Raw genomic sequence first — 16,760 nt, 5'->3', positions numbered from 1 at the left:
CTTTGTACAACATCATTGTCTATTTGCTCACTTTAAATCATTTCTTATTTCTTTTTCTTCTCCTCCTCTTCTTCCTCCTCTTCTTCTTATTGCCTATTTTCTTTGCATCTTAGTTACTTTTCTATTGCTGTGATGAGACATCATAACCAAGGCAACTTTGAAGATAAAACCTTCATTTGGGGGTGGTTTACAGTTTCAGAGGATGAGCCTTCATAGTGGAGGAAAGTGGCAGCTGGCAGGCAGACGTGGCACTGGAGACTGAGCTGATATCTTTCATCCCAATCAGCAAGTTGGAGGCAAGGAGAATGAGACTGGGCTTTGTTTGAAATCTTGAAACCTTAATGTCAGTGACACACCTTCTCCAGCAAGACCACATCGAATTCTTCCCAAAACAGTACCACCAGCTAGAGACCAAGCATCCAAATCCAGCTATGGGAATCATTTTCATTCTCATTCAAACCGCCACAAGCTACACCCTATATGAGCTGACTATGCGAGTAGAATATTCTATCTTTGACTAGAACAATCTATGAAGAATGAGAGAATTTCCACAAATTGGTGGATAGTTTGCATTTATTTCCTCACTGCTGTCATAAGGAGAAAAAAAACCCTCAACCTCTCCCTATGTAGAATACCTAGCCCCATAGTGGACTCCCAGAAATTAGATAGGGAAGAAATTTCGTTCTTCTGAACATAAAATATAAAGTGATCCAGGGCCTCGGTGACTGGCCTCACCACTGCGCATTGTAATTTTAGGCAATGACATCCATCTTTGGTCAATTGCTGCACAACTCCCTGTTCCACTTTACAGTTGTGCACTTAAAGGAAGAAACTTCTCTTAACGGTACTGTCCAAGGTCAATATACTTGTTGAAATCCTTCTGGAGTTATCAACCATGTACCTCAATTCCCATGGAGTCCAATTTCAAGTCATTTTAGTGAGGTAGGGTTGTATTACTATTTAGATTTTAGACATGGGGAAACTGAGTCTCAGACGATTTAAAGAACTTACACTGAATCTGATCACTGAATTGCTTATGTATTCGGCAGAGTTTGACAGTACATCAGTTTGTCAGAATGTCTGTTGATTGTAAGTAAAGCAAATTAAGCAGTTATTTTCACAAGGCAGCGAAATAGTTTCTGATGTGTAACTCTGCAAGGTCTAGAAAGACCTTTGAGATTATTCAGGCTGGAGCTGAATCTTCAGAAAATCACAGAGGTTCTCAAGATTCAACTCTGGGGCTTTTTGTTTGCTTTAGGCAGATCTGTTTCATGCTAGACAAAGAAATCTCTCCCGGATTCTCTGCTGCACACATCTGGCACAGAGAGAGGAATGGGACTGAGAAACCAGCCACTCAGATCTCATCCTGGCTACCAGGCTGGCTCAGAGGTAGAAACTGGCTGTGTTAGCATGTTTCAAGGGAGTTAAGAAACAAAGGTGTGACGAGGGAGCCCCCTTTGCTTTAGAAAATGCTATCATCCCATTAGAAAACATATCAGACAATTACTCTATTGGAGGAGAATAAAGGCCTGGAAGAGCCAGTCATTTCCCCTGGTACTGTTTTGCTGTGGAGAGGAGGCATCTGTACCATTCATAATTGTAGTGCAGAAATTGGCACAGCAAGAAACCCCAATGCCAGCTGTTCCAGGTAGACCAGATGTCTTGAGGGGAGGCTTTCTCTAAAAGTACATGAAATGCCTATTTCCTGTCACATTCACTAATGAATAAACAGCTATGTGATATCTGGAATAGATTTTTAGTTCAAAACTGGGGGGTTGAACCCAGGGACTTGTACATGCTAGGTAGGGGCTCTACCTCTAAGCTATACCCCTAAACCATACACTATTTCTTCCTTAATTGGATTCTCTTTATAAAAACAAAAAGGTTTTCCATAGGTTCTGTTATCACAAGCAACAACTGTTGTCTTTTGAAACAGGACCTCATGTATCCCAAGCTGAACCCAAACTCTCCATGTAGTTGAGGATGAATTTGAATCCCAAATTCTCTTGCCTCCACCTTCTAAGTGTATTCTGGAGTTCTAGTCATGCACCGCTATGCCTGGTTTTTTTCTGTGCTGCCAATGGAAGACAGGGCCTTTTGCATGCTCGGCAAGTACTCTACCAACTGAGCTATGTCCTCAGCCCAGGGAATACCTTTCCAAGCATATTCTCCAAAGGGATTGCTTGATTTTCCCCTTCTCCCATCCCAGAGTTGGTCTGCTGCCAATACATTTTAAGCTGATCCTCTGCTACCAGATGTTAGAACACAGATGAGGGAAGATGCCGGCCTCCACTTTATTGGGGGGGGGGATGTGTTAGAAGGGATAAAAGAGGGAAACTGGAGAAGATGAGAGGGTCTTCATCACTATCATTAGTAATCCAAAAGAGGACAGAATGTGTAAGGGGAAGGACAGTGGCTTAGACACATATAAACATCAGCCACGATGTCACAGAGGCAACAGTTCTTATCGGAGATGTTTGACATTGGCTATGAATTTAAAAAAGCATGCAGTTTATTCAGCATTATTTATTAAGGTCATTCTATATCTAGGTAACTGTTCTAGGCATTAGGATCTAGCAGGGAAAACCAAAACTCAAACGAAGCCAAAGAGAGATCTCTGCCCTTGTGCAGCATTCCTGACAGTGGAATATTCAGAAAGCACCGATGAGAAAAATAAATTATGTAATATACCAGCAGGTGAGAAGTGCAACAGCAACAGGAAAAACAAAGCATCAAATAATGACAAGCTAATGGGTACTGTCCAGAGTATGGGGGTCTTGCGTTTCTACACGTTTCTGTGGAAGGAGTATTCATGTGCAGAGTTGACAGCGTGAGCAGCCAAACATACAGCTATCTGATGGAAGAATATCCCAGGCTCAGGGAACAACCACTGCAAAAGAGAGTAACTTATGATGGAAGCCTAAGGTTGAGATGTAAGTTTGGGGAATAGCAAGGACACCAGTAATACTAGAACCAGATGAGTGGGTGGGAGAGGGAAGGAGGGAAGGAGAGCTGTGAAGAGAAGTTCTGAAATATTGTGGGTTCCCAGCATTTAGGGATTTGTTGATTTTTGTTGGACAGAGACTTTCTCTTAAAGAAGAATAGAGAGAACTCTTAAGCAGTTTCGTTCAGATATGGAACCTTTTCAGACCCATGGTGTTTTATGTGATTTTTTTGTTTTTTATTTGTGTGTATGTGTGTTTCTAATCTGTGTTTGCGAATAGACTGGCATAAAAAAGGATTTCTCTGTTTTTAGCATGTTGCCTTTTATGACAAGTTGCTACGAGACTCAAATGCACACACACCTTAAAAATTATAAAGCATACTCAAACTATAATTATTTTTGCAAACAATAGGGTGTTCAAATGCCAATGTCTTCCTTGCATCCTGATCTCCAGAAGTTACAAATAAACTAGGCTACCCATACGATGCTAAAGGAAAATTGCCCTGCCTATTCGAAAGAAAATCTGTAATTTATGTCTGAGTTTTATTTCATCTAGATTGTGCAGATTGCTACTGATTTTATGTTTAATTTGGAGAGAAATGCCTTAAAAATAACGTGGAAGTACTGGGTCTGAATACTGAAGACTTTAAATATAACAGCAGAAGCAGAAGTCTGGGAAGTTTAAACCTATTTCCTCTTCCTTAATCCCTTGGAGAGAGAGAGGCGCACTGGCTAGCTGGAGCCTCCAAGCCAGAGCCTCCAATCTTTCGCAGGAGGCATTGGCTCTTTGCGGCGGCCCTGTCGCCAGGTGAAAGCTGTTTGCGGGTGGGAGTACGCACCCTAGTGAGGCCAAGCTGACCTTCACAGACTCTGGGGAGCAACTGTGAAGGGTCTGGGAGACGACTCCTTCAGACTCCAAGAGAAAGAAGAAAAAAGGGGGAGCCCTGAAAGAAGCCTGAGCCTCCAAGAAAGATAGCAGTGAGTTACGGAACAGGCGTGATTATCCAAGGTAATTATGTAAAAGAGAAGCAAGCCTAGGAGTTCTAAATGGCTGCAACTTGGAGTTTACTCTGTCTAAGGTGAGTGTTCAGTGTTCGTGTTCTTGTCTCTCTGCCAAGGTTTCTCTCCCCCGTCGCCTTTTCTGGCTTTTGCCCACCCTCAATTTGAAAAGGCAGCTTGCTCCGCCCGCCAGACCCCACTGGCAACATTTCTCTTCCCTGTCATCCTCAGCCCCTCCTAATTAGCCCTGTACCCCGCCCCCACCCAGCTCCTGGGACCCTGAGTTCTCTTCTCCTCTAGTAAGGAGCAGCTGTGTTTATCCCCGCACCCCGCAAATGCATCCTGTGCTTATTTCACCGACGCTGCCGCGGTGCTGCTGTCCAAAGAACACACCTTTCCAGCCAGCCCAGCAGCCACGTCTCGCTCCAGTGGTTCAGGGAAAGCAGAGGAAACTCTTGAGCTCTCCAAATCGAACCCACTCCATTGGGCATCTTCCTTCCCTTCCCTTTGACAAACGATCCCATCTCAATAATGCTCGTTCCTTTCCGATCCCTAGTTCTGTTTACGGAAGCCTAGGGCCGCCTGGGGTTGCTTTGCTCTCCCTATGGTTTTTGGAGACTGGAGGTGGTGTTTTACAGTCCTGCAGCACACTAAGGACTGTTGGAGCAGATCTGAAAGATCTGGAGGCTCCGGAGCGGGTGACAGGGGAGTGCCCCCTCCCCCTGGTCTAGTGGGGGTAGGGAAAAGAGAAAGGGACTAGGCTTGGGGAAGGAGGCAGGGAGGCAGCTGCAGTACTGCGAGGGGTGCGTGCGCCTGTGCCAAGCTTGCCCGCCGCCTCCTGGTTCAGTCTGCGATCTTCGGCGCGTGGGACACAGGGAAGCAGGAGCGGAGCCCGGCGCCCTGGCCTCTGGTCCTCTGGGCGCCTGGCGGTCCTCGGGGCCAGAGCTCTTGGGGCGGGGCGCAGGACCCGGGCCGTGCTCTCCGCCCCCGCCGCTTGCGCCCAGCCTGGCTCCCTCTCCATTGAGTTTTCCCGAAGCGGGCGCCCATCAATGGTCCTGCTTGGGGATGCACACGCAGCTCACGGCCGGAGGGGGGTAGCAGCCACCGCCTCCAGGTACTGGCCCTCCTGGGTCTCCGCCACCACCCGCTGCTGCCGCTCAAGCCCCAGGCGCACTGAGTTCCTGACCATGGGGCTGCTGAGGCTGCCTTTGCTGGCGTGAGAAGGGGCAACAGAGCTCCCAGGCTCTGGGGTCCCCAGCTGTCTGCATGGATGTCTTCAGCTTTGTGAAGATTGCAAAGCCCTCCAGGTAGGGACCGCGCGGGTTTTCTTTGCACCTAGGGCTGCCGCGGAAACTTGGTGCTTTATTTTTCTGGGGTCTGGAAAGAGCAAATCTTAAAAGAGCAGCCGGGTTTAAGGTAGAACCAAAACCAGAGGACCGGAGGTTGCTGCTTTCAACTTATTTCTCCCTTTCTGATGGGGTTTTATAGCCACAAGCATAGAGAACACACACACACACGATATTCAGGGCAGCTTGTTTTCCCTTAGGAAAAACCCCAGTGGTGCTTTAGGGGTCACAGTATATGTTAAGGGCCAAGAGAAGATGGTTGTAATTGATTTTGCTAAGGAAAGCCAAAAGTACTTGGGTACTTGCTTTCCAAGTAGCAAGCACCCAAAGTGTCCCCCCATTTTCCACCTCTAAATTAGACCTCTATGTTCTGGAAAAGTCAGTTTGAAGGTTGACCCGGATGTCTCCAGCAGCGACCCAGATGGCAAAGTCATGGAGGTAGAAGAGAAGAATTCAGCCATTCTTTAAGTAACGGTGAAATCTAAAGCCTTGAAGATTTGGAAATGGGCTTATAAGTAGCTGTTAGTATTGAAGACAAATCATCGAATCAGGCTGATTTTTCCAACAGTGCTGGGGGGAGAGTAGTAAGTAACACTGCCACATTGGGGCCACCGAAGTAGCATCTGGTCTGAATATTCTTCTACCTTCTGCCCTGCTATCTTCCAAAGCCTTCTTGGAAACCAACAAGTCGTGTGTCTTGTGCTTGGGGCAATAATTGGGAGAGCTGGGTAGGAGAGGTGTTGGAAAACCATGCCTTCTCACTTCCTTGCAAGTCTGTGGCCGAGGTATCCCTCTGTCCTGGAGATCTGAGGGAGTAGACCCTAGCACACAGGGACTTTTAAATTTCAGTACAGAGAGTAGCATCCTATGTTTTCCTTTTTTTTTTTTTAGATAAGAGTAGAATGTATTGATTGTGTAAAGCAAGGGTGAACAACCTCAAAATCCTGAGGCAGAAAAATGTATTGACTTGGATTTGTCCAGTTCTTCTTGAGGCACTCACAGCCCTCTGGTTTAGATATTTCCAAAAAATCAGTTCTTTGTTTTCCCTGCCCATCCCCATATGCCCTCAATCATATGGGTCAGTCTTCATGGCAGGCATGAATTTCTAAAGGGAAAGGATCCCCATGCAACTTACTCTGGGTAGATTGGAGATACTGGGATGCTAGAGAAATGCGTGTCTTAGAGACACCCATGAGAGTTCCCTGTACATTAGAAGACAGATGTGTGAAGTTGCCAATGACTGGAATGTGGCAAATTATTTGCTTTCATGCTGATGTTTCAGAGAATCATGGCTCCATACCACTGCCCTATTAATTTCCTGCATACTTCTGTCTATGTCTGGATAATAGACAGCTATCAAATAAGAATCATGTTCAGGAAAGTGCTAAGGGCCAACTCTGGGATGATGTGGTGCCTGGCCTCTGTATGACAGATGGAAATGAGACTCGAGGACAGAAAAGTTCAGTTGAGAACATGAGTGGACTAAACAACAGAATTTTGGGTGGACTCGTGTGAAAACCAGCAGGATTCACAAAGCACCCAGATACTCCATTGTAGTCCTTAAACTTTGGATCCCTGGGGAAATCGGTAATACATGTCAAGGAAAAGATGAATTATATCTATTTTTGTTAGATTCTAGTATACCTTTGTGGTTTCCACAAGTCACGCAAGTCAGAGGTTTTATAAAAATCCAGGCCAGGCTGTGTGTGTGTGTGTGTGTGTGTGTGTGTGTGTGTGTGTGTATGGGGGCAGAGATTAGAATCTATTTTTAAAGAAGAGTTTAAAATTTAGTAAATGAGTATGAATTTTACTTTCTGCCCTTATGTCATCCACTGGAATGTTTGTTCTAAAGGGAGAAAGTGCTTATGTTCCGAACCAATGTGCCCGCTGAGAAACCTTACAGCCTTCTAGAGTGCCTCTTTTGCTCAGTTTGAGCTCCAGGATGGCCCTCAAGCTGGAACAGCGATGGCTTTAGGAGGTCTTCAGCTGTTTGCTTCTACCCTTGAAAGAAGGTGTGTGTGTGTGTGTGTGTGTGTGTGTGTGTGTGTGTGTGTGTGTGTGTGCTTTAAACACTGTTAGAAAAATCAGGTATAAACGTGCTTACATGGCAGGATTTCCCTGATTTCAGGGTGAATAATCTTCCTAAAGGATTTAACTTTGATCAGCATGGTGACTTGAATGCTTCAATTCTCCCGGCTTTACAGACAAATACACGCAGTTGCCCTAGGTTTGGTTCTTAGCCTTGTCTTTGGTTCTTAGGAACTTCCGTTTTTAAAATGTTGATTCCGAAAACAGCTGTTGTAACTGCTATGTACCAAGTGTCCGATCTGTGAGTAAAGACGGTGATCATTAAAGCACATTCCAAGAGAATATTAATCTATGCTGAAATCAATAAGCCAAGTGCTTTGAATTTCTGAGGAGCCTACATTTAACTATTTATCTGCTGACTTGGTGCCTTTTTAATCACATGAAAAGTCAGAGTTCTAATTGCCCCTCAAGAACTCAGTACTATCTTATCATTGCCACTTAAATACTGCCAAGCTAGATTAGCTTGCAAGTGGTGGTGACCCTCTAAGCCATCTGTGTGAGTTAGGGCCCTTGATTGCGTTCGTTGTGTGTGGCACCCTGTGTCATGGTTCTGTCCGAAGATGTTTTTTGTATTCTAATTTTCTGGTTATTAAACATCTTGATAGTTTATATGCAGTTTTAACATTACTGTTTCCTTGGTAACAGTTATATATCATTTTTTTTTCATTCTTGTAGATGAGAGCATTACAGATGATTGCTTTATAACCCAGGAATAGTATAAAAATAGGCATACATTTTTATTGTTACTGCTCTTAGTGTTGACTGTTTCATTTGTAAAGCAGATGCACTGTCGCAAGTGTTTATAGAAGAACACAGTTCAGTAGAAAAACATATGATTATGCTGCCTTTGCCTGAGGGAGGTGAGTTGAAACCCCGAAATCATCGGGGTTTTATTAAACTGAGCAATATGTTCAGGAATTGAGTGGCAAACTTTATTTCAATTTGTTGGTGAGGTCCCAAGTATCGATGCAAAGATTCTCCATTATGGCAGTAAGAAAATTCATAAAAAGCTGAATTTTACATTTTTAAATTGTTTCATGGATTATTTTGCTTTACCATTATTATTTTTGTATATAGCAGTGACTAAAATGTGGGAAAGTGTTAATGTTGCTGCAAGTACCTTAACTTTTGAAGAAGAATGAAATATTTTCATTTATAATTTTCTTAGATTTTGATAGAAAAACCTACTTTAGATACAATGAAGCTTGTCTTGTTTTTCCTTTACATTATCCAGAATTAATCACTTCCCGGGAAAGAGGGAAGTTAAAGAAGGAGACAAAAGAGTATAGCCTTCTAAGCCTCTCTATCCCCCCCCCCCGTGATTTTGGCAATGGCATTGACAATAGGGAGCTCTAGAGAATAGCAGTGAAAGACCCCAAAGACTCTGGATTTGAATTTTATTAAAGATGCTACTTGCTCATCTTCTGAGTCCTTTCTGGTTCTGCTGACTTCTATGGCTGTCAGGAGGCGAAATGATGAAGAGTTTCATAACAGAACTAGATTCCTGTTTTAGGAATATTTAACTTTAGTTTCCCAGGGGCTGCTAGTCAGTCAGCTTTAGAGAGAAAGCACCTAGCTCATGCTCCCTGCCATTTCAGTCCTCCCTCTCTCCTTCCCTCCTCCTCTCCCTCCCTCCCTTTCTCCCTCTTTCCCTTTCTTCCTCTGTGCCTCCCTCCCTCCCTTCCTCCCTCCCTCCCTCCCTCCCTCCCTCCCTCCCTCCCTCCGTCCCTCCCTCTGTCCCTCCCATCCTTCCTCCCTCCCTCCCTCTCTCTCTCTATCCTTCTTCCCCTCCCTCCCTCTCTCCTCTTTTATAGAGACTGTAGTGGTGGTGAAAGTTGTGATTTAAAGGCATGTCTTGAAAATACTTGTTTTTTTGCTTATAGCTCTTGCAGCTAGTTAGTTGTTCTCTCCTCTTTACACAGACACACAGAGACATAGAGATAACACACACACATACACACGTGCGCACATCCACATGCCCACACACACAGTTTGCCATAGTGGTTTAGCATGATTGGTGTATAAGCAATGTATCTCTATGCTGTTTTTGCTTTTCCTTTCTTTTCCTACTGTGCTGGGGATGGAGTGTAAGGTTTTGCATGCTTCTACTGAGTAATCGTCCTAGCCTCTAGAAATGTATAATCTTTAAGGAACCATCTTGAAAACACTGATTTCTGCTCTTAACATACTAGAAAAAATTGAGGCTTTAAAAAAGATTGTTGAAACATGCATATAGTTCTGAAGCTCACCACTCTCATGTATCATCAAGTGCTTTTATGTTACTTGGTTTTTGTTTTTTTTTTGTAACCATTTCTCACTGTGTAGCTCTGGTTAACCTCGAACTCTCTATGTAGACCAGGCTAGTCTAGAACTCAGAGAACCGCCTTTGCCTCCCCAGTGCTGGGATGAGAGGCATTCACCACATACCCTGCCACTTTCTTTCGGTTTTTATTGAGAGAGTGCATCTAGTTGAATCTGTCCTCCAACTCACTATGTAGCTGAGGATGACATTGGAATTTCTGATACTCTTGCCTCCTCTTCCCAATGCTGTGATTATAGGGATAAAATACCATACCTAATTTATGTAATACTGGGGGCCTAACTAAGCATTTCATGCAAGTTTTTAAAGTAGACTACCAACTGAGCTCAATACCCAACCCCATGAAAAGATCTGGAACCTCATCATATCAAGAGAGAATTATGAGGAGGTTTAACCTCCTCATAAATCAGCAAACTGTGATTTAAATGCCAAATCCAGCTTGCTATTATGGGACAGTCTGTGCGCTAAGAATGAATTTCTTATTTTTAAATGGTTTAACAAAACAAAAGAAAAAATACAAAATTAAAATTCTGGTATTCATAAATAAAGTTTTATTGGAACACAGCCATGCCCATTCATTTTATAGTGTCTATGACTGAATTTTCTGTACAATAAAGTTGAAAACATGCCATAGAAAAGCTATTTCCCAAAGTCTAAAACATTTACAGTCTCTTACAGAAACTTTATTTTTTCCTTCCTTCTGTTCCTAGCTTCCTTCCTCCTTCCTTCTTTTCTTTTTAAAAATGTGTCTTATTTGTTTTTTGAGAAATTCATACAATGAATTTTAACTATTCTTTCACCCAACTCCTCCTAGTATTCCTCTCTGGATGTGTGGTCTCCTTCTGGAGCATCCTTGACAACACTCTTAACAAATGACAACACTCCTAAAGAAAACGGACTCTTCCATTGTCAGCAGCTAAGGATAGCTTATAGCTCCTAGGGTAGGGTATCCACCTAGTATCTCCATGCTGACATTTGGTCTGGCTTGAGGTTGCATTGGGGTTGTGCATGCTGTCACAATTGATATGTGTCATATGTATAGCTGCCCTGTTGTGGCTAGAGAACAGTGTTTCCTTATAGTCATCTACCACTTCTGACTCTCACAGTTATCTCTTCCCTCTTCCACAATGATCCCTGAACTGTCAGGAAAGGGGTTGTGGCATAGATGTTTGTAGGCTAGCTTATGCCCTGAAATAATAACACAAAAACTGTATTCATTTAAACACTGCCTGGCCCATTAGCTCTAGCCTCTTCTTGGCTAATGCTCATATCTTGATTAACACATTTCTAATAATGTGTGTACCAGGAAAGATTCAGCATGTCTGACCTGGTGGCTGGCTCCATCGTGTCTGACCCAGAGAGGAGAAGCATGGCAATTGCCTCACTTCCTCCCAGCATTCTGTTCTGTTTACTCCACCTACCTAATTTTCTGTCCTATCAAAGGGCCAAGGCAGTTTCTTTATTAACCAATGAAATCAGCTCAAAAGAGAAGACTCTCCCACATCAGATGTTACATTTAGGACTGAGCAATCTGCAGGCTAAGTCTCTGTTCTTTGGTCACTTGTGGGCTTTGTATTTATCATCATCTGTGGCAAACAGAAAAGTCTCTGATGAGGTCTGAGTGATGCATCTATCTGTGGGTATAGTGATTCATTATTAACAGTCAGTTTAATATCATGTTCATTGAGCAGAAAAATACCAGTTGGTTCTATCCTAGGGTCTGTGACTTGCTGGCCACAGGGAGAGTCTTAAATAACTCAAGCTGACCTTAGACTCCCAATTCTATCTCCAAAGTGCTGGAATTACAGGGTTTCACAATTATACCCAGCTGTAGTAGCATTTCCTCTTTTTCTTTCTTTGTCACTGTCCAGACATAGGTAAACACATGTGCTCCCATGCCAGATAAATATTAAGTACTCAAATTCACTGACATATATTCACAACTAAACCAAACTCTATTTTTATTGAAACTTAAGATATTCAATATTTCAACTGTTTGAACCTGGCCCTCATCATACTTCTCCCACAGGTTGTACCTGGGAACATTAATAACGCAGATTCCTTGGTCACTCAATTGGCCTGTTTTTTTTGGCCTGCTGGAATTCCTCTACAGAGTGTTACTGGCTTTTCAGAGGCTTTTAGACATATAATTCAACTTGGGTGAAAAATTAGTGTCAATAATACTGGGACAACTTTCTGTAGCATGTGCCAGTGAGCTGGTGATGGAGGGAACAGGAGAATGCTAGGATTTCCTTACAGGACACTTGAGCCATCAGATGCTAATGGCAACTGACCTTCATTAATCTGTTTCCAAAGGAAATACTAGATAAGTAGATTTTATTTTGTATGCAGAGGAATCCAGGTAACTTCGAAGAATCTGCAACTGAGCTGAACTTCACTTTTGAAGAATTTCACACACACACAGAGCCTTGGAATGGAAACCATTTTTTCTACCATGTAGTGCAATGCAGCTCACTTCTTTAGTAATTAGGGTCATTATGAACCTAGTCTCTGGGAAGTATCTGGAAGAAATCTAAGCCTTGGTTTTAGATAACAAAGTTCACATTCCTAATTTTTCCCTAGCATGGAGAAAAGAAGAAATTCCTGACTGAATGGTCACATTTTTATGTAGGGCTTACAAATTTGACATGTGACAAATACCCTCTACTAAATACAAAGTGAATGAAGCTGTATACAATCCATTCTAATTCAAGTTGCCAATCAGTGGCCATATATATTTAGCTGAACAATGACCACAATCGGCAAGTAAGCAAGTGCAAATATTGAAGTGTTAAAAATAAATGGCCGGAGGCACAGAGAGATAGTTCAATAGTTAAGAATAGTGTCTGGGAGCAATTCCCATCACCCACATGGTGGCTCACATCCAGTGCCAGGGGATCTAACACCCTCTTCTGGCCTCTGGAGGTACCAGACATACACATGGTAGATGTACATTCAGTTAAAATACTTGTACATATAAAACTAAAGAAGTAAATAAATCTTTGAAATAAAGTCAAACAAATGACTTAGGTCTCAGAGAGCAAACTGTAATTTCTATTTTGACACATGAAGCATATTTTTTCTCAGTATGATTGACAACTACAATGTCATAAACTTGAGTCTGGAAGAAACCTGAGCTTTGCTGCTCTCATCTCCATGACAAAAGTTATAATTTAATTAAAACTATTCTGTTGTCAGAAACAAAAGGTTTGAAGAAGGAAATTAATTTCCCTATAATGGTCATTACTGCAGAGTTGTGTTTTTTATTTGGGTTTTTTTAAATATGTCCTTACATTTTATGACATCTGCTTAATAGAAAATAAGACATGATTATCGAACAGATATGCTCAAAATTAGTGTGGAAATTTGTCCAGTGAATGTTAAGACTGCACCCAGCAGTGCGAGCACAGTTGTTGACCATGTGAACTCACAGCCAGGTCGATTGAGAGCGTCTATGTCTGTTCTACCCTGGGTCACATGTCTAAGCATGCTGCTTTCACAAGGGCTCCTTGAGTTGAATGCTTTTCTGTTATGCAATGCATGGTCCACTCTACCACTCTTGACCCTGGTACAGGAGCCATTAGTAGGAAATGGCTTCTGGGGTTACTTTGTCCCAAACCAGTCACAGGAAGAAATGAATTGTGCTTCAGGGCAATGCCATAGGGCCCAAGTTGACCAATAAGAGGCCACTTAATTTGTTTACCGTGACTTTTCTTGTACTGACTGTGTTTTGACCATCTGTTTTTGGAAACAGAGTTTCACTGAATCACAGCATGACCCCCTCTGGCTGTTGATATCTATGGCCAGTGGACAGTTTGGGGGGGGGGCGGTGTCCCACAGTCAGGTAGAGACCATTGAGTCTTTTAAGGCCCAAGATACTGATGAGATTTACCTGCCCTTCCACAAGTATAATATTTGACTGTCCTTCCTTGATCTTTCTCTACCCAGTGTGTCAGTTCTCCTGAGAGCTAGAGCCATATGCTTGGTGTCACCTGCTTGTCTTAGGAGAAGGAACGTCAGCACATTCCCTGGCTTAGCCTTGCCAGCCCCTCTCTACTGAGCATTGACTTTTAATGCTATGCAAGTGGTCCTTTCAGAGCATGCTCTACTCATACAACCATTGAGGGAACCTGGAAGACACAAGATTTCTAATCCTCGATATAGGATCCTATATAGACGACAGATTGGGGGTGTATAGAAGACAGGGTAAAATGGTTTGGAGAGTTGTGGTCCATATTAAAGTCCTTCACCTTTGTAGGCACTTTCAAGTATCAAATCTCTAGCCATATCAAATCATGGGAGAAGCTGTGGAACTTAATTTAGTTGGACATCCGGTCGTTCCTAGCAATCTGGTCCCTTCCTTTCTCATAATACTATTTTTTTTTCTAAAGTGGTCTCATGTATCCAAGACCGACTTAAAACACACTAAATAGCAGAAGATGACCTTGAATTTCTATTCTTCCTCTCTGGGCAGCCTGTGGGCTGAAATTACCAGCATGAGTCACTATACCTGGCTTATGCCAGTCTAGAGATATAACTCAGGGCTTCTTGCATTCTACCAACTGAATGAGCTACATCCCAGCCTCTTCATAACACTCACTCACTGTGTGGTAGATTGCTTTCTTTTTTCTTATATTTTTTATCGTTGTGAGAGGATTGCAGTGTATTGCCTTTCCTGGCCCAGAACGTACTGTAGAGTGTGCTGGCTGAACACTCCCAGAGATCTACCCACCTCTGTCTCCTGAGTTCTGGGACTAAAGGTATGGGCCATCATGTTTTACTCCTTTGCATTTTAAAACCTCTCCTGAATTGAAGCCTTTCTATGTGGCATTGCAGTTCCTTCCACTAGAGTTCGGGAGTATTTCCTGTTCCATTGCATTGGGTTTGGTCCAGTGACTTCTTTTGGTCAATGGAACTTGGCTAGGGGCCACAGAACGTCCATTTTAGTAGAAGAAAGCCTTTGCTGTATGTTTCTTTTCAAACTGTTTAACTATTATTATTGTTCGTGTATGGTGTATGTGTGTCACTGCATGTGTATGGAGGTCATAGGACAGTTTTGTGGCTTTCCTTCTCTCCTTTCAATTTTATGTCAATTCTGGCCATCAAACTCAACTACCACATGTTATAGTTTGAATGAGAATGACTCATAGGCTCACATATTCAAATACTGCATCCCCAGTTGATCGAACTGTTTGGAAAAGAATAGGAGGTGTGACCTTGTTGGCAGAGAGGCATACTAGAGGTAGGCTTGGAGGTTTCAAAAGTGCAGGCCATTCCCGTTTTGCTATCTCTGCCTCCTACTTGCTGATAAATTTGTAAGCTCCCAGTTACTGATCCAGTGCTATGCCTGCCTTCATGCTGCCATGTTTTCCAGCACAAAGCTTATAGCCTCACTCTCTGAATTGTAAACCTCCAGTTGAATGTTTTCTATTCTTGTATAAGTTGGCCTGTTTTTGGTGTTTCTTCACAGGAATCGAAGAGTAACTAAAACATGGTGGCTGCGCTGCAAGCAGTCTACCCACTGAGCTCTTGCCAGCCCTGTTGCCCGTTTGTTTATTGCTTCTAATTTGAAGAACTTCTTGGCTTGGTTTGACCTGTTGGTCCCAGAAGCTAGATTCATCTTGAGGAGTACCATCTGGCAAAGCTGGAAACACAAGAACAGATGGTTCCTTTCCTATGATGCCATAGTTGTGACTTCATGATGGCAGTGGCTGTTCAAGGTTAATGGCATTAGGACTGAGTATGATTTTAGGCTGTGTTTCATCTATGAGCTCTTTGAGAGTAAACCCCCTTGGTTTTTAACTTCTTTTGTTCGTAATATTTAGTAGATTGTGAATGAATTAGGGTAAAGGCATACTGTGTCCCTACAGTTTCGAATATTAATGATCACAGATATTCCTGCTTTGGGAGTTCATTCAACAGATTGGACTATAACACCACTGCATGTTTATGATACTCATTGAACACTTGGCAACGAGCCACTATCTATACCTACAGCTTAGGGCCTCTCTGTCATTCTCATTATTGTTTTCTTTTTCTTCCTTCTAGTCTTGATAATTCTATTGTAAACCATACTATCTTTACTGCCAAAAGAAAGTTTATATCATGCTTATATACAATACTTGAAGATCTGATAATAAGAGGTTTGTGCACTTAACTGCAATATTACAAAGCATATTGTTTGATATTTTGTATATACTATACTAGAAAAATGAAGTAAAGGACCAGAAAGGGCAGCGCTCCTCACTAGTCCACATAAAAGGCATTATTTTGCTTATGATTGACTTAGAGTTAGTTTCTTTATTTCTCTTAAAATGTTGCACCAAATGAACACATTGGAACAAATGGAATTATGAAAACCTGCTTAAACACTAATAAGAAATATGGCATAGCTATGTAATCAAGAAGGCATTGGTGTTTGCTGTGATGTAGAAAGATCTCCAGGTACATTTATTGCTACATGAAAGCAATAAGGTACGAATCAATTTTAGAAGTCTGAATTCAAATGTTTGGAAGGATTTGCATAATATTACTAACAATATTTAGCTTTGTAAACCTGTAGTACTCAGAGTATTCTGTAATGGTATAGGGGACATGAGGCCATTGGCTCTACATTCCCAGATGCCATTATATAATTTTATTTGATTTTTGAATGCAAGGAATATGCTACATGTTTACCAATAAACTTGGATTTCAAAGACGTTAATGGAGTAGCCACATAAATCCAAGGCATTGAACACACTAACAAAATATTCTTAGTGTTTTTTTTTTCTGATTGTAAAATTAAGACCTTTAGAGGTCTTATTTGAAATTTTAAAAAACCAAAAGAGGGGCTGGAAAGATGGATCAGAAGTTAAGAACAATGGCTGTTTTTACGGAAGGCTCGTGTTTGATTTGCAATACCCACTTTGTAGCTCACAACTGTCTGTGACTCCAACTCCAAGGGATTGGAGGCCCTCTTCTGGCCTACTCAGGCACCAGAGAGGCATGTGGTGCACCGACACACATGCCTGCAAAACACTCATATCCTTATAAAAAAGAATATCCAAAGGAAAAGATAGCT

The 16,760-nt window shown here is 42.3% G+C and overlaps 1 protein-coding gene across 7 annotated transcripts in view; it reads left to right on the top strand.

Annotated features, from left to right (window-relative positions):
* The first annotated feature begins 3,671 nt into the window (after window positions 1-3,671).
* The window catches only part of Frmpd4 (FERM and PDZ domain containing 4), a 644,634-nt gene continuing 631,545 nt past the window's right edge, over window positions 3,672-16,760 (top strand). For 2 of the 7 annotated variants that reach the window (XM_075956799.1, XM_075956798.1), the window contains exon 1: window positions 5,087-5,250. In XM_075956799.1, coding sequence (XP_075812914.1) covers window positions 5,210-5,250 — 41 coding nt within the window. In that variant the 5' untranslated portion in view covers window positions 5,087-5,209. Of the gene's footprint in view, window positions 4,024-4,733; window positions 5,251-16,760 lie in introns of those variants that run through there. The other 5 variants (XM_075956804.1, XM_075956800.1, XM_075956805.1 and 2 more) reach the window with 5 other exon arrangements.

The sequence above is a fragment of the Microtus pennsylvanicus genome, chromosome X, assembly GCF_037038515.1.
Source record: "Microtus pennsylvanicus isolate mMicPen1 chromosome X, mMicPen1.hap1, whole genome shotgun sequence".
NCBI classification, from domain to species: Eukaryota; Metazoa; Chordata; class Mammalia; order Rodentia; family Cricetidae; genus Microtus; species Microtus pennsylvanicus.
This window is presented reverse-complemented; position numbering and strand designations above follow the sequence as displayed.